The sequence below is a fragment of the Podarcis vaucheri genome (genome assembly GCF_965113315.1).
Source record: "Podarcis vaucheri genome assembly, chromosome: 15".
In the NCBI taxonomy this organism is placed as follows: Eukaryota; Metazoa; Chordata; class Lepidosauria; order Squamata; family Lacertidae; genus Podarcis; species Podarcis vaucheri.
The window spans coordinates 18,331,510-18,349,310 of NC_138753.1; the positions used below are offsets into that span (position 1 = coordinate 18,331,510).

At 45.2% G+C, this 17,801-nt stretch overlaps 1 protein-coding gene across 5 annotated transcripts in view; it reads left to right on the top strand.

Moving 5' to 3' along the window:
- Positions 1–17,801, top strand: part of PRDM10 (PR/SET domain 10) — a 77,545-nt gene that overhangs the window by 57,781 nt on the left and 1,963 nt on the right. For all 5 annotated transcript variants that reach the window (XM_082201357.1, XM_082201355.1, XM_082201356.1 and 2 more), the window contains 9 exons: positions 2,917–3,072; positions 5,132–5,311; positions 8,907–9,017; positions 10,273–10,473; positions 11,253–11,399; positions 12,678–12,827; positions 14,994–15,134; positions 16,540–16,708; positions 17,526–17,638. In XM_082201357.1, coding sequence (XP_082057483.1) covers positions 2,917–3,072; positions 5,132–5,311; positions 8,907–9,017; positions 10,273–10,473; positions 11,253–11,399; positions 12,678–12,827; positions 14,994–15,134; positions 16,540–16,708; positions 17,526–17,638 — 1,368 coding nt within the window. The remainder of the gene's footprint in view (positions 1–2,916; positions 3,073–5,131; positions 5,312–8,906; positions 9,018–10,272; positions 10,474–11,252; positions 11,400–12,677; positions 12,828–14,993; positions 15,135–16,539; positions 16,709–17,525; positions 17,639–17,801) is intronic.

The window sequence follows — 17,801 nt, forward strand, 5'->3', positions numbered from 1 at the left end:
TTTTTTACTACCCCATTCCGTGCAGTTTTGTGTGCATAATTAAATATGTTTTATCTGTGAAGTGGCTATTACTTTTCAACTCCCTAAGTGCTTGCTTTGAAAAGATAAAGTAACAAAATCCCTCTGTGGTGTCATTAGCGCTGGGGGAAAAAGTAGGATCTGTTTTATCTTTAGTGCTCAGATGTTGAGGTTTCACTGGATGGTTTTATCAGAGATCCTGTTGCGACTCGGATGAAACAAAGGCAGGATTCTTTCATGGTACCACTTAGTACTTTTTGGGGGGAGAGAGGTGTGGGGGAGACTTCTCTACCCCCCAAACGCTGAACAGAGCTGGATACAATTCTCAATCACAGCCCTGTTATGTAGTTGTTTGCTTATTGCATTCACTTGAGAGGACCCTGGATGAATGTGATAATCTTGCACCTGAGCGTCCAGGGGGAGGGGCAGGGAAGTTCCCTGGGGCAGAATGTGCATTGGCAAAGGCAAGGTCAGCCTCTGTTCCCCACAGCCCAAGGCTCTGGAGTATGTATGGTATCTCAGGCATATTTCCAATGTCTGGGCCATTGTCTGGCAAACAAAGTAAGAGGAGAGTACACAGGTAAGCCATTTCTTGATTCTGGAAAGTACTCAATATGAATGAATGCCACTCTTGATTTGTGTCGTTAAGAACATAAGAAGAGCTCTCCTGGATCAGGCCAACGGCTCCTCTAGTCTGGCTCAGATGCCTGTGGGAAACTCGCGAGCAGGATTTGAGCACAAGAGCACTCTCTCCTTCTGTGGTTTCCAGCAAACTGGCATTCCAAAGCATTGCTTCCTCCCAACTGTGGAGGCAGAGGACAGCTATCAGTGAGGAACTGGACTCAGGCGTTGGGCAGCAATAAGACAATAAAGCACTTGACAAAACAGTGGTCATAGCAACTCTTCCCAGTAGGTCTTGCCCCAATGAAAGAGCTGCAAGGACTGAAGGTTCTCACCTTCCCACTGCTCCCCAGTTCCTTCCCCAGCAGTCTAAGGCTTCACTGTCTTGCCTCTCATTGCTCCACCCGCTTCATTTCTCTGTGAGTTCTGGGAGACCAGGGGGGAGAGGAGCTGGTCGCAGCAGGAGGGGGAGACAGCCTGGCTTCCTCACCAGCCTGCCTCTTCTCTGCCTCTTGGCCCCCTTCCTCTCCAGCTTCCGCTCCTGCCTCTGATTCTGGACTGCTCTCTGCCAAAACCTCTTCCTGCTCACTAAACCCTGTTGCCTCTTCAGCTTCCGACACTTCCTCCCAGTCTGCTCCCTCTTCTCCCTCTCACTACTCATCGTCACCCTACCACCTGGCTCTGAGCCTGCTTCCCCAGGGGGTTCCAACTGGTGCCTCCCCCCCCCCCGCATCCAGCCGGTCCATGACATCACTTGATCTTAGCCAAAAGGCCGAGATGTGATTCAGCCGGTCCATGACATCAGTCATCATGGCCAGCCGTTCAGATCAAGACCTCTTGCAAGTGACAGGAAGGGGAGCAAATGAACACATTCAAATTATTTTATTTCAGTGACCAGAGATCACAGACACAATTACTTCTGTCATCAAACAAAATAAATATTCTTTCTACTTCCCATTTCTCTCAAATAGCTCATCACTCGTTTTGTCCATTCTCTGAATCATAAACTCTTGATAGATCTCTGGATCCAATTATAGTTCCCTAATCATTGTATCTTTTTAAAAAGACAACTCAGTCACGGAGTGTCATCAATCCCAATAATTACTGATGAAAGTGCGATGGAGGATCATTTCCCCAAAGTTTCAAAACTCGGTCTTTTGGCCAGTAATGCAGCTATCCACAGCCAGCATTTTTCATGCTCATCAGTGGCCCAGATTAACTGGATATATCCTAGATAGCAGCATCTGCCAATTGCCAGTTCCTCTCTTCCTAAGGCCACAGTATTATCCACTACTCTGTGGCCAGAATAATCCATGCCACTAACAGATGATCAAATTGTATACTATTACTACTACTTATAATAATCATAAACCACCTAAAATCACTAACTAAGTTTAAAATAAAACAGGTCTTGCCTGCAGACTTACTGTTTTTAAAAACGGCATCACCTAGCAAACAGGACTTAATAGGAATGCATTGAGATGGTATGAGGTCATCAGTGGGGATGGGATTGAGGAGCAAATATGCTTGTGAAGAGAGCCCCTCGGGGATTTGATTTGCTCTGTGCCTTTCCAACAATGTGCAAAGAATAAGTTGCAGTATACTAGTTGTATGAAGTACACAGTATCTCAGTTGTTTTCATAATAAATGAAAGTTTGAGCACCTTTTTTACACACACATCTTGATTAAAATGTGGTAGGGCTACTGGCAGCTAGATAAATTCATCTGGGGACCATATTTGGGTATTCTTGTTCTGTTAATTATGATAATTCCAAGATGCTGCTTTGGTAAAATGCTTTCCTTTTATTGGACGGTGTTCTGCTTACAGTAGTAGACACAACACTTTGGATGCTGTCAAAAACTATTCTGAGCAGGGTCACATTGTTTCCCAAATAAACAGGTGAATATTCATTCACATTGCTCCTTTCCCTTCCCTGTGGGTGCTGTGAGCAACCCCTACCCTGCCACTTAAAGATACGGTGTTTTGCCAGAAAAGGCCAAAGAGCTCTTCACAGTTGTCCTTCTTTGTCTCTTGGATGCTTAGAATTCTTTAGAACTGCATTGCAAAGAAATCAATTAGTGTTGTGTTTTCTTGAGTGGTTCAAGGTTTCTTTTACAGTACTATGTGCAGATGGATACTCAGCAAAGGAAGAAACTTGAGCAATAACAGCACTAGTGTCTCCCACTAGTGCCACTAAGTGGAATTGCCTGTTGGCCCATTTGCTGTTATGTTTGAGGGATAACGTTTTGGTTTTCCCCATTGATAATCTCTCGCAGGTGAAGAAACATGTACGCAGCTTCCATTCAGAAAAGATTTACCAGTGTACCGAATGCGACAAGGCTTTCTGCCGCCCTGACAAGTTGCGGCTCCACATGCTGCGGCACTCAGACCGCAAAGACTTCCTGTGCTCTACGTGTGGCAAGCAGTTCAAGGTAATGTGGTCAACGGGTTTGGCATGTGCTGTTACAGGCAGGGACAGAGCGACAGCTTTCTCTCTCTCCTCGCCAGAACTGATTTTTCACAAACGGACATAATCTGCCAGCACACAGAGTCATGCTGAATTTGGCACACACCAACCCACACTGTGAACATTTTTTTGCAATGTGCACATATGCAAGCATGTGGGTAGTGCTTTACCTCAGCAACTTGTGAGCAAGTGGCTCCCCATGAAAAGTCACATTAGAAATATATTGCGAACTAATGAGTCACAAATGCCTTCCTTTCTATTCCAGCATAGTACACAAGTCCACGTAATGTTTCTGTTACAATTTCTGCTTATGAGATCAGACCAGCCTTCCAAACAAATCTGTAGCAATCACTACACCACACAAATTTTTTACATGCTCTCGTGCCATCGCGTGCCTATGCTAGGGAAGAAAAAGAACCTAGGTTTGTAAATCTTTTCTGCCCGGTAACCTGGAGGTTTTTCTTAAATGCCAGAAGTGACTGGGTAAGTGGCTATTTACAACGCAGGATGAGATTTTCTGGTGTGAAATTAGGCCTGCTGGCAGTGAACTGAAATCTGGAATGTGTCCATTTGTTATCAACATTAAATTGTAAATTCCTTGGGCCTGGAATGTGTCTTTTCAGCTTGTGGCACTCTGCAAAGCACCCTATACCTTGATTTGTTTAGTCATCTTAGTTGTGTTCAACTCTCTGTGACCCCATGAACCAGAGCATGCCTTGGAAACTCTCATTTACCGTATTTTTCGCTCCATAGGGTGCACCGGACCATAGGGCGCACCTAGTTTTTAGGGGGGGGGGAATAAAGGGGGGGAATTATTACCCCCCCCAGCCCCAAAGAGCAAAGAAGCCAAGACAGCAAGCGGGATCCATCCCGCTGGCTGTCTTGGCTTCCTCTTTAGCCACACGCAACCTCTCCAGCCGGGAGAGGCTGTGTGCGGCTTTGGCAGAAGCCAAGACAGCGAGTGGGATGGATCCCGCTCGCTGTCTTGGCTTCTTTGCTCTTTGGGGCTGTCTTGGCTTCGTTTTTAGCCACGGGGCAGGGGCGGGGGAAGCTCGGGCTTCCCCCGACCCCAGTCCCCAGAACGGGTCCGGGAGCGGCGGCGAGGTTGCACATAACCTCGCCTTCGCTCCCAGAGCTTGCTGCTATCTGCAAGCCTTCTGAGCCCGGCGGGAACTCCCGCTGGGCTCCGAAGGCTTGCGGATAGCTGCCTGAAACCCGGGGTGCGCAGCGGGAGTTGGCGCTGCGCTACCCAGGCTGCAGGCTGCTATCCGCAAGCCTTCTGAGCCCGGCGGGAACTCCCGCCACACTCCGAAGGCTTGTGGATAGCTGCCTGAAGCCTGCATTCGCTCCTTAGGACGCACACACATTTCCCCTTCATTTTTGGAGGGGGAAAAGTGCATCCTATAGAGCGAGAAATCCGGTACTTCTCAAAGCTGCTTCTTTTTTATGTCCATAGAGTTTTATTGGCAAAATACTGGAGTGGTTTGCCAGTTCCTTCTCGAGGTGGATCACATTTAGTCTAAACTCTTGGCTATGACCTGTACATCTTGGGTGGCCCTGTACGGCATAACTCATAGCTTATTGGAGTTATTCAAGCCCCTTCGCCACGACAAGGCAGTGAACCATGAAGGGGATACCTTGATAGAGCTGTGTAATAACAGTAAGAATCTCAATTTGCACTTACTAGTGCTCAGCCATACTAGTAACATGGAAGAAAAATATTAATTTAATGTACATGATGCATCAGGTTGACCTATCGTAATGGGCCTAAATGCTGGTAGGACCACAGTGGTGAAAAAATCTTTCTCTTTCATTGTGACTCCTGGAAAGGTTTTCCATTTTCTGCATTAGAAAACCTTCCCTCAAGTGCCAAAGTGCTTTCTCTGCTTTGTTGACCTTATTTTTTGACCCTGTAATTTGCCCAGCATTCTGTCGTCTTTCAGTAACATGTAGGTAACTCGGAAGCGTAAGTATTTTCCCCATCTGATTATTGTGATTTCCCTTTTCCATCCCTCACCTCTCAGAGAAAGGACAAACTTCGGGAGCACATGCAGAGAATGCACAATCCGGAAAGAGAAGCAAAGAAAGCCGACCGAATCAGCCGCTCCAAAACATTCAAGCCCCGGATAGCCTCCACAGACTACGAGAGCTTCATGTTCAAGTGTCGCCTGTGCATGATGGGGTTCCGGAGGCGAGGCATGCTGGTTAGTGTGAGGATGCTGGAAGGGCTGCAGGGATAGCTCAGTTGATTAGAGCAGAGGTTTTCAACCTTTTTGAGTCCACGGTTCCCTTGGCCAACTACATTCTTTCTGCAGCCACCCCTGTGGGGCTCAGGGGCCCAGTTATGTCACCCCTTCCCTGCAGAGCTGGCAGCCTCTCACACCTTGGGGAGTGTTCCCTCAGCCTCCTCTCCCCTCTCCTTGGGAGTCCTCTGGGCATCCGCTGCTTCCACCCCTGGTCTCTTGAGCTGCACCCCCTGCGTCAAAGAGAGGTGCCTCCTCACTTCCCCACAGGGGCCTGGGATTTGTATGTCCATTCCCAACAGCAAGGGCTGGTGGACTGGCTGGCTGGGCTTCCTTGCCCACTTGCTTGCTTACTCCGAGGCTGCCGAGGCTCTGGCAACCAGCACCCCCTGGCCAGCCCCAGAGGCACCATTTGCCTATGGAGTTTGTAGCCAGGACTGCTGCAGCAAACAGCTGCACAAGCCTTTGGAAGGCAGAGATGTGAAAGGCCATCAGAGGAGGGAGAGAAGGAAAGAGAGAGGCCATTGTTTTCCATGGCACCCCTAACCAGCATTCAAGGCACCCCAAGGTGCCACGGCACACTGGTTTAAAACCACTGGGTTAGAGCATGGGTGCAGGTTTGAACCTTGTATGGGACAGCTGCATGTTCCTGCATAGTAGGGGAATGGACTAGATCAGGCTTCCTCAAACTCGGCCCTCCAGATGTTTTAAGACTACAACTCCCATCATCCCTGACCACTGGTCCTGCTGGTTAGGGATCATGGGAGTTGTAGGCCAAAAAAACATCTGGAGGGCCGAGTTTGAGGAAACCTGGACTAGATGATGGTTAGGGTCCCTTCCAACACTACAATTCTGTAATACTATGCCCCAGCTTCCCTTGTGATCTTAGCCCACAAACTTAGCTTCCACAAACTTGGCCCTCTAGATGTTTTTGGCCTACAACTCCCATGATCCCAAGCTAGCAGGACCAGTGGTCAGGGATGATGAGAACTGTAGTCTCAAAACATCTGGAGGGCCAAGTTTGCGGAAGCCTGTCTTAGCCAGTCAATCTCTGCCTATTGGGAATTGGTTTCACTAGGCAAGAAACCTTCTCTGTGAGCTTGTGTTATTTATTAAGATACACATGCAAATTTAGAGCAGGGAACACACTGGTGCAGAGACAACTCACTCCTCACTGTTGTACCGTCAGAGAAAGTCCTTTTCTTCTTTCAGTTCTTCAGTCTTGTCCATATCATTTATCACATACCTATCCTCCAAGGAACTCAGGGCACTTCCAAATAACCTTTTTATTGATCAACCATCTTTATTTGTTTTCAGGGACCTTAGGCAACTCCAGCTATTTAACAAGCATTCATTCTGATTTGTTTGTGTGGCGCTTAGATGATGTGCCCAAGCAAGTGCTTTTATTCCATGCTTTCCAATGCATTTTCCTGCCACTTCCCTTATCACGAAAAGTCTGATCTTTTGGGGAAATGGCTTTGTTGCGCTATAGCACCAGATCACCTTTCACTGCGCAACCTAAATTTGCTGAAAATAGCAACAGTCTGGAAGTACTCTCAGTTTAGCATGTGTGATTCTATGCTATATTATCCTGAGAAACGGTGGGTGGCTGCTCAAAGACTTACCCATTCAGCTGAGTAGGATCTGGTCTCCCAGATTCAGGTGCTACACTCTCCCCATTCGTCAGAGTGGTTGTCCAATCTTGGGCCTCTTTGCATGAATACTAGGCAGCAAATTCAGCATGCAGTGGTCTGTAAAGCTACTATTAGTAGTAGCAGCAAGTGAGTGATATGAGCCCCCCCAGTTTGCAGAGAAAAATATAGCAGCTGCCACAAGTCCAGGAAAAGTGCTTGCCCTCTCTGGACAGGCCGATACTGTTCTATGGCCCTGTAAATTTTGTCAGCACATGCTTAGCTTATTAGCCGGCTTGGAATTATTTGGAAATGCTGCCAGGGAACTTGTGTCTTCCTAACTCAGTGGATTTGTTTGGTTTTTTTAAAATATATTTATTAACCTTTCAAAATTTATACAAAAAAACAACAAAAATACAAAAATTAAAAACACATATAATTTCATTCACTTATTTTCTTTTAACTTATTTCTCGGACCTCCCCTTTTTGTATTCCAATTCAAATTATTCATTCAGCAAATCCTCACCCTCAATTTTTACTTAATTTTACACCTTTCTTTCTTCTCCCCCCCCCCAATTATCTTAATCATTACAGCTGGTAACCACTTAGATTCAGTCCAACATCAATCTAACATTCACTCATTCTAATTCAGTGGATTTGATATGGCTGAGCAGCGTGTAGACATTACATTACACCCGTGTGGACAAGCTGGAGCAGTGTGAATCTGGCTTGTGTGGCTCTGGTAGGTGCCTGAAGCAGATCTATGGCTGCATCAGCAGGTGCCCACCTGACAGCTCAGCTCGTACGACTTACTGTGCCAGCACCCACTTGCTTTCAGACGCTTTGCAGTGGCACAGTGCAGGATGAATTACAAGCTGAGCACATGTTGAAGAAAAATCACACAGCTGCTTGGGCATGTGCCAAGCATACTGATTCGCTCAAGTTCTATTCACAATGCTCCTGTTTGGTGGTGTGAGTTGGCCCTGCGGCACATGACATCTTGCTTAGGCACTTTAGTAAATCAGACCAGGATTTCAGCATTTTCCAGTCCCCATAGTAGTGATAACAACGCTTAGCTTTTATACAGTTCCTTCCAAGGAGTTAACAGTGATTCACATGCATAATCACAATGATCTTTACAAGAGCCTTGGAAATCAGGTCAGGAGGGAGACTGAAGATGAGAAAGGGCTGCTTGGCTTCAGGCTTTCTCGCAAGGGAAGTGAGATTTAAACCAGGGACTTCCAGTTTTACAATTTAAGACTGCAAAAAATAAAACATGATCATTCACCATAGCACATATCTTCTAGTGCCATTTTGTTTGCCTTTCCATAACCTGCTGATATAGAAATAGGTCTATTAAATGGCTGCTTGATAGCTTGGTTTCATTGCTGATATTATCTGCAAATGAATGCTAACCATCTTAAACAACAGATAGATCTGGCACAGTAGTTCCCAAACTTGGATCTTCAGCTGTTTTTGGACTACAACTCCCATAATCCCTACGTAGTTAGGAATGATGGGAATTGTCCGAAAACAGCTGGAGACCCAAGTTTGGGAAACACTGATCTAGCACTTCTGAATAGGTCTGTAGCACTGAGCCAAATGTATTTATTCATGTCATTGTTGCTCTGCCTTCCCTCCAGAAAGCTTAACAGTGATGTGCATTGTTCTACACACACACAGTTTATCTTTATAACAGTAGATTAAGCTGGGAGGTACTTGGTCCAAGTCACACAGTGAGCTTCATGACCCAAGTGGGGTTTTGAACCTGGGATTCCTTGATCTAGTCTGACCCTCTGGCCACACTTGTTCCCAACCTTTCAGTGGCTTGAAGCACAGGCGTTCCTGTTCCTCACGGCCACAGGAGCCACCTGTTTAGCTGTTTGCTGTAACATATTTTTTATTCCGCTGCTTTTTCATCTTAGGTGAATCATTTATCAAAGAGACATCCAGACATGAAAATAGAGGAGGTGCCAGAGCTAACATTGCCCATCATCAAGCCCAACAGAGATTATTTCTGTCAGTACTGTGATAAGGTATGAAATGAACCCACCTATCCCTTGGTGCGGGCATGGAATCATACTCCATGTATAAATCTGCAACAGCTCTTGCAATTTCCCCCATTTCTGATTCATTTCTTTTCCTGTTGAGGAGAGGACCAAAAAATATTTCTGCCGCTCTAATGAATTAAATGGAAAGCACTTGAAGAAGAGAAGTTTGGATCTGAGCTCACAGCCTACTTCCAGGGATCTAAATAGCACATTTCCATAGAAGAGGTTCCAAAGTGCTTTACAAATTGGGAGGTTTGTTGTATTGTGCTGTTAGGTGGTGTAGAAGGGTCTCACTCTTAACAAGCAACAAGTCATTTTCCCACTTGGAATTTGTAGGATTTGAATGAGCTATAGTTTCACACTGAATGCCTATGCTTGTCAAAGTCGATCCATGTTAATCAGAAAGATTGACCTAGTGTCAGGCAGGGGAGCACAATCAGGAAAACTGAGAGAACTAAGGAGAAAGTATTTCCTAAAACTGAACTGGATTCAAATAAGCTCAGAATACCAGTCACGAACCTATGCTCTGTTCTGTAAGGTACTCCATAAAGTTTGTATCAGTAAATATTGTGTAGGATCCTAGAACTAAAGTCTGCATTGGTGCATACTAGAGATTTATCAAATATGTCATTTAACTGTTGTATTTAGAATCTGCATGGTGAAAAAATAGTAAAAGGGTAGATTGATGATTATGATTATGATAATTTATATGCTGGGCGGCGTCCAACAAATCAAAACACAATACAATATTAAAAACTTCCCCGAGCAGGGCTTGAATGCTAGATTTCAAATGCTTGCTAACTGACCTTTTCATGCTGATGTGGTAGTTGTTCTATATTCATTAATATGGCATAGAAATGTGTGATCTTGCATAGTGATGCAGAACGCCAGACGAAAGGCTCAGTGATGGGACACCTGTGGCCCTTGGATGTTGCTGGACTTCAGCTCCCATCAGCCCCAGCCAGCACAGCCAATGGTCAGGAATGGTGGGAGTTGTAGTCCAGCAACATCTGGAGAGCCTCCACGGGTTTTCCATCCCTGGGCTTTATAGCTCTGTAACACAGTTAACAATCAAAACCTGCATATGTGAGTTGTATGTATATAAGAAAACCATGCATCTGATACGGCACTCAGTTGCTGAGAATGTTTATTACAGAGGATTGCATATTGTGTGGTTGGAGATAGATGCCTGCTTTCAGCAAAGCGTTACTTATTCACGGTCCAAGTCTTCCTCTCACAGGTTTACAAGAGCGCCAGCAAACGCAAAGCCCACATCCTGAAAAACCACCCAGGTGCTGAGCTCCCTCCGAGCATCCGAAAGCTGCGTCCAGCAGGCCCAGGAGAGCCAGATCCCATGCTAAGCACACACACCCAGCTGACGGGCACAATAGCAACGCCGCCAGTTTGCTGTCCTCACTGTTCCAAGCAGTACAGCAGTAAGGTACTGTGGGACTATCACTCCATCCAAATGTGTGTCGTGCTTATGGGTGTTTTCAGCAATAACAGGTTTTAATGTATAGATGCAGTATGTCTATTCTCGTATCACATGTTATCAAGCATCAGAGATGCCTAAATGTACCTCATTCATTAAACGGCGGACTAGACTAGAGACTGGTAGTCATGACTCACAGATCAGATACTTCCTTGGTTTTGCATCGCGATTGTAATGCTCACCTCACTAACTAGTACTTTTACTACTAAGGATCCTGTTTAGGCATTAGCTTGCTATACAAGTGCCCTCCTTAGATAGGTACCTCTTAAGGGCATCCCATTTGCATCCTTTCAGAGCAAGTCATGCATCCAGGCACTAAGGAAGAGTAGATATCACCAGTTGTCACACACATAGCTGTTCTATGCAGTGATGCACCTGCAATTAGTAGGTTGCGCTGCAGCCTTATTGTTCATTTTCAGGAATGGTTTAATGGCTAGATTATAGAGTCTGGCCTTGTATCTAAGTACCATAGCTTTTTATTCATGGTGCTGAATAGCTAATCATTTTCAGTTGTATGCCACCCAGGTACCATCTGGCGAAGAGTGGGTTTATAAATCCCATAAATAAAAAACAATGAAAGGCTGTGGTTTTGTGCTACTAGCCAAGCCACTTGTGCAAAATGACCACTCGGTGGTCAGTACTGATTTGAAGGTGGTATAGGGATTTAATTCATTATCATCATCATCATCAAACTATCCTGTCCCTATCTACTTTCCACCTCTCCACAGACCAAGATGGTGCAACACATTCGCAAGAAACACCCTGAGTTTGCTCAGATTCCAACTAACACGATACATGTGCCGTTGACAACAGCTGTAATCAGTGCTACCCCTGCAGTATTAACTTCTGAAAGCACTGCTGGGGAGACTGTTGTGGTAAGTATTTAATGGTACATAACAAAATTATGTAAAGTAGATCTATCATAGAACCATTGGGAAATTCCAGAAGATTATGGTCCAGTTCCGACCAAATGACAAACCATGGTTCCTTGTGACTTGTTAAAACAAACCAAGGTATCATATCACAGTGTGACATCCTGGTTTGCTTTAATTAAGCACAGTCAGAACAAACCACAGTTCCCTGAGTCTGACATAATGGGATACCATAGTTACTTCAAAAATGAAAGTTGACGCTTTCAGCCTCCTCTCATTCATGAAGAAGGGGGAGCAGGGGAGTGCACAAGTCCCATGTTGGGTTTTCTGAGAACTCTAAAGGCTGCCTGAAGTGGAGTGTGATACAGTAATCCAGTCTCCCACAAAGTATGAATTAGGCTCTCCCACATCAGATGTTTCTTAGGAGACTGATGAATGTGAAAAGTGGTTCCTTGAGAGCAGGAAATTTGGAAACCATTGCCCTGCAGATGGAACTTTACTCGCATTCCCTTCTGGGCAGCCTTCTGAGTGCCACATGCTAGTGGAGGGCAGGACCAGGTGCGAAAGCAGGCAGAGCAACAGATGTAAAATTAACCTTTGTACAGTAAGCTTGTTTCTACCCACACACCCTTCTCTGTTTTCCATCCAGACAAGCAAATGTCTTAAGAGTGTGAGAAGCTGGGACTTTAAGGGGTTGGCCTGTGGAGAATGTAAAGGATTTAGATCTGTGGTTCCCAACGTGGGGCATGCCCCCACAGGGGGGCAATTTGATTTTTAAGGGGGGCAATTCGAGAATGAGTTATTAACAGTTAATAGCCTTTTAGGCTTCCTCCACATGAATAGGAATTCACTTTTTGAATAATAAGAATTATATGTCATGGGGGGGGGGGACGTCAGGATTTTAGAGATGCTTAGGTGGGGCATGGCCAAAAAAGGCTGGGAACCACTGATTTAGACAAAGGCCTGGAGGGCCACATTTGACCCACAGGCCTGAGGTTCCTTACCCATGCCCTACAGAATGTGGCTTAGGGTCTTTTGCAGAAGACACCTGGAGATGTTTGCTGAGTAGGCCCATTTTTCTAGCATACCTCTTCTGATTGTGACACACTGTCATCCGCATAGACTAGGCCTCACCATTGGGGTAGAAGGAAGCTGTGTGTAAGGTTTTCTTTTAACTATTCAGTTATAGGTTTCTGTTAGTTATGTCCTGTGCAATGAAATAATTACCAGGTTGCCAAGTGTTCACCTGTCTATCCCTCTGTCTATCTCCCCCTTCTTCAGACAACAGATTTACTGACCCAAGCCATGACAGAACTGTCGCAGACACTGACCACCGACTACAGAACTCCGCAGGGCGATTTCCAGCGAATCCAGTACATCCCCGGCTTGCAGCAGCCTCAACACATACTACAGGTTGTGCAAGTGGCTCCGGTGAGTGTTCTGTCTAGTTTGCTTTTGTCTTTCTCGGTGTCATGGATGCCTCTACTGTGCCTCTGTCTCAAATGCACTCTTGAGAAAGCTGACCATCACCTGAAGATGAACTAGAGAAGAAAGGTCCACCAGAGGGTTGGGGAAAATGCATGAATTGCCCACTAGTTGGGTGTAATGGATACCGTATTGGACTTGGGCCAGGGAGATCTGGATTCAAATATTTGCTCAGTCATGAAACTCCCCAAGTGTACTTGAACCTATCGCTCTCTCTCGGCCTAACAGGCTTCTAGTGAAGATTTTTTTAAAATGCAAGGAAAATGCCATGCACGAGCTCCTTGGCAAAAGGGTAGGAGACAGATTAGATAAATTAATGGTGGCAGTGAGCATTGGGCATAGTGCACGTTAGAAGGTAAAGTTTGGCCTCTGCTTTGGAGGGATAGAATTGACAAAATACTCAGGGACTAGGAGGCAGGGGGAAAATCACCTTGCAGGGTTAATGGGAGTGTGAACTATGAAATAAATTATAATTACTTGTCAGCCTTTCAGGTAGGCTGCGAAAGACATGAGATGTATAGATTTGAAAATGCAGAGCAGACAATCTTTTCAGCCCTATAATTTTAGTTGCCGGTGATAACTGGCTAAACAGTGCTGTTGTTGAATCAATCTGAACATTGATTGAATCCATCTTATTGCAGTCTTGCATTTCCTTTGTGGTTATTTCTCATTAAATGGCTAAAATTAATTAGGCTTTGTTTAGCAAGTAATATTCTAGAAATGTTTTCTGTTTCCCTGGTGTAAGATTCTACATCTAATCAAAATGTTAAAAGCATTTTCAGATACATGAACAAATCAAGATAATTACCTCCTGTTGGTGGTAAATTTCTTGTTTAGCTTTAAGTGGAGAGTTTGATTTTTTTTAAAAAAAAATATTAATCAGCAACCCTGCCCTGCTAGACCAGTGATGGCTCATTATTACTTGATATATTCGTATCATGTTAGCCTCTAGAGGCACTATGTCCAAGGCATTAGGCCTGACATTAGTTACATTATGGTAGCAGTGTGGTTGCTGCTGCCTCAAGACAAGATTGCACACTGTTCCCATAACAGATGAATGAGAAAGCACATGAGAATCACAAGAGGACAGTAAGGGCAGCCCTAGCATTAGGCAGGGCAATGTGGCCTGCTTAGGTGGCTGGTATAGGAAGTACTCTCAAGGTCAGCAAATTGTTATTTAGTTTATTTTTGCCATCATTTGGATTTTCAGCCCCAGGCACCACACTTTTGGGGGCCGGTTGTGAGATACTCAGTGGCTTGTCAACCTGGGTTATACTGAAGCAGGCCATGTATCCCAGCACTGTCCACTCTGCTTGGTAACATCCCTCCAAGGTCTCGAGCAGAACTTTCCCAGTCCAGCTATGCAGTATTACACCCTTCTAACCAGAGATGCCAGGGATTGGACCTCAGCCCTTCTGCAGGCAAAGGGTGTGCTCTGCCATTACGCTGTAGTGCCTTCCCATCTTTGGGGAAACAAGACTAAATATTACCATCTGGAAGGCTTTTATTTCATTCTTTTTGGCTACCTGCCATGGCGGGCCAATAGACTTATGCAGAAGGAACCCTAATCCTCAGTGTACAGTGGTACCTCTGGTTACAGTCGATTCAGGTTACAGACTACGCTAACCCAGAAGTAGTACCTCAGGTTAAGAACTTTGCTTCAGGATGAGAACAGAAATTGTGTGGCGGTGATCTGGCAGCAGCAGGAGGCCCCATTAGCTAAAGTGGTACCTCAGGTTAAGAACAGTTTCAGGTTAAGAACGGACCTCCAGAACAAATTAAGTTCTTAACCTGAGGTACCACTGTATTGTTCACGCCTGCATCTTTCAAATAGTTTCTGTGTTCTTACATTACCAGACCAGTGTGGGATAAAGCTACAGGGAAGCTATAATTGCGCCCCAGCCCCAATAACATGTGAATCCAGACCCTGGAGTAAAAGGAGTAGCAATTCTGAACTAAATGCAACCACAGCCCCATCATATATGATGATGACGATGATGCCACTCATCTGGCTACCCCAGCCACTCTGGGCGGCTTCCAACAAATTAGAACACAAGAGGACATCAAACATTTACAGGACAGAGTTGTGCTTTTATGTTTCTTTCCTCCCAGGCTACCTCACCCCACCAGTCTCAACATTCCACAGTGGACGTCGGACAGTTGCAGGACACTCAGACATACGCCCAGCATGCCATCCAAGTGCAGCATATCCAGGTCACAGAATCAAGCCCAACAGCCCCAGCATCTTCACAGGTCAGCCATATATACATTATTTAGTTATTTCTTACAGCGACTAACGAAACAGAAATGTTAAATTCTTTATTTTAGCTTCTGCCTTCCTCGGTCTGTCTGATGAAAATGGGGGGAGGCAGCTGTCATAGAGGTTTGAGGATGTAATAATGCTCAGAAGGGCTCCATTCACTGAAGCAAAGCAGCGCTGGTCCTATTCTCCAGGCTGAAGCCATGCTGTGTTAATGCGTTCAGTGTGTACATACAGACACTCTCCCTTTTTGCTAAATCTGTTGCAATTATTGATAAGTAGGACAGGCTGTGTAGGGATGCAGGTGGCACTGTGGGTTAAACCACAGAGCCTAGGACTTGCCGATCAGAAGGTCGGCGGTTCGAATCCCCGCGACGGGGTGAGCTCCTGTTGCTCGGTCCTTGCTCCTGCCAACCTAGCAGTTTGAAAGCACGTCAAAGTACAAGTAGATAAATAGGTACCGCTCCGGCGGGAAGGTAAACGGCGTTTCCGTGCACTGCTCTGGTTTGCCAGGAGTGGCTTAGTCATGCTGGCCACATGACCCGGAAGCTGTACGCTGACTCCCTCGGCCAATAAAGCGAGATGAGCGCCGCAACCCCAGAGCCGGCCACGACTGGACCTAATGGTCAGGGGTCCCTTTACCTTTAGGACAGGCTGTAGTTGCTTTTTATCACCCTTGTTGTGAGAAAAACAATGAAAAGCCCTTAAATGCTGCTTTGGCTGAGGGTTTTTTGTTTTCCTTTACACCCCAAACCAGTGTTTATAAATTAGAACTGTGTAAAGGCATACCTCGGAGATATTGCAGGCTCAGTTCCAGACCACCACAATAAAGCAAGTATTGCAGTAAAGCGAGCCACACTGTTTAAATTTTTGCTTCCCAGTTAATATAAAAGGCACACTATACTGTAGTCTATTAAACCAGCACCCCCTGGCTGCAGAGGTGGGAGCGGAAAAACCCATCTCCAGCCCTAGCAAGCTCTATTCTTATGGCCAGAAGAGGGGCAGTGGTGGTAGCAGGGGGCCAAGCTGCCTACAACTACACCTGCGCCCTTGTAAGGGACAGCACCTGTGAAGTGTGGTTAAACAAAGCACAATATGTGGTATGCATGTATCGGCCTAAATTGTGTTTATTAGTTCCAAGGCAAAAGCACTGAAACAACAGGTGGTGTTCGTAGCTCAGCTGTGAAAGTAGATTTAGTCACCTCTTATGGGAAAGTTGTTGCTGTAACTTGCTGTAGGTGAAAAGTGTGATATTCATAACTTTTGTCTTGCCTTGTGTTGTTGCTTTTCACTGATTGAGAAGGTAAGTAACAGGACCTTTCAAGTGGAGATAGTGTAACTAATACAGTATTGAGATCCTGAAGATCTATGCTGCAACTGACACTTCTGTTATTCTAGGTGGGAAGTCAGCCCTTAAGTCCTTCATCCCAACCATCTCAGCAGGAGCTCAGCCCTTCCCAGATGCAGGCAACCAGCTCGTCACAAAGCCAAACTCTCCAATCACAGCAAGGTTCTTCGGTCCAGCAAGCATACCTTCCCAGTTCATGGAACTCATTCCGCAGCTATCGTAAGTATGCAAAAAGGCTCTGCTACTGCTTGCTCTCAGAGGTGTTGGAAAAGTGCCTGCACCTCATTCGCAGTTTCCAAGCTGTGATTTAATAAATAATGGTTGAGAAGCCCCTTAAAGAAGAACAACAGCTGTAAGGCTTCTTCGTATTACATATCCAAGTCTTTTCTTTTCCAGGTTGAGCTACAAGCCATACATTTTCTGATGTCTTATACAAGCAGGCCAACTTCTTGTTCTAATTGCATTGTTTTGAGTAGGGTGTTGTGTAAACTGAAAACGATGTTCATAGCATCGTGCAGCTGATAAAATTTTGTAAGCATCAGAAGATGCTTATGTTAATACACCACTACAAGAGAGGGTGGGGAGGCACATTTTCCTTGCTTCCTTTATTAGAAGGCCAATGATACTTAAATTTCACCCATAAATTGTAAAAAATCCCAATTAGGACTGGAGGGGTTATGCTAGGAGGTCTCAGGTTTAGCTCTGACAAGTCACAAAAAGAGTTTACAGAGATCTCAGAAGGCACCTTTTGGTTTTTTTTAATGCACTTGTAGCCTCCAGATGCTAGGGCCAAGTGTTTTCAGACTTGATCTTCTCAATATATTTATATTTAAAAGTCACAGACTGAAATGTAGACTTCAGTGAGCTTCAGGTAAACCCAGAAGGCTTACTTTGACCTTCTGAATGTTTTTTTGTATTGATGGTGTTTAAGTGAGGGTCCTGCCCTCCTTATATGGGAGCAGGCCTGGGGCTAAATTCAGTGCGTTAGGACTACATCTTAACTCTGTTTCTTTATCTTCTCAATTTTCCCCTCTAGCCTCTGATATTCAGATGATGACCCTCCCACAGGGCCAGTATGTGATTGCGGAGGCAGCCGTAGGAACTCCTGTCACTACAGTGAACACAGGGCAAGTGAAAACAGTCGCCCAGGTAAGATGACTGAGGAAATATAAGGAAAGCACTTTGAACATTTGAAATATGTTGCATACGTCCTAAGCAGCATTATTATAGGTGGTCAAAGAAACATTAAAAATTCTTGGTAATAATAACTGAAAGCTATTGTATAGGGCTTTTTCTAAATGTTCCAGGATTA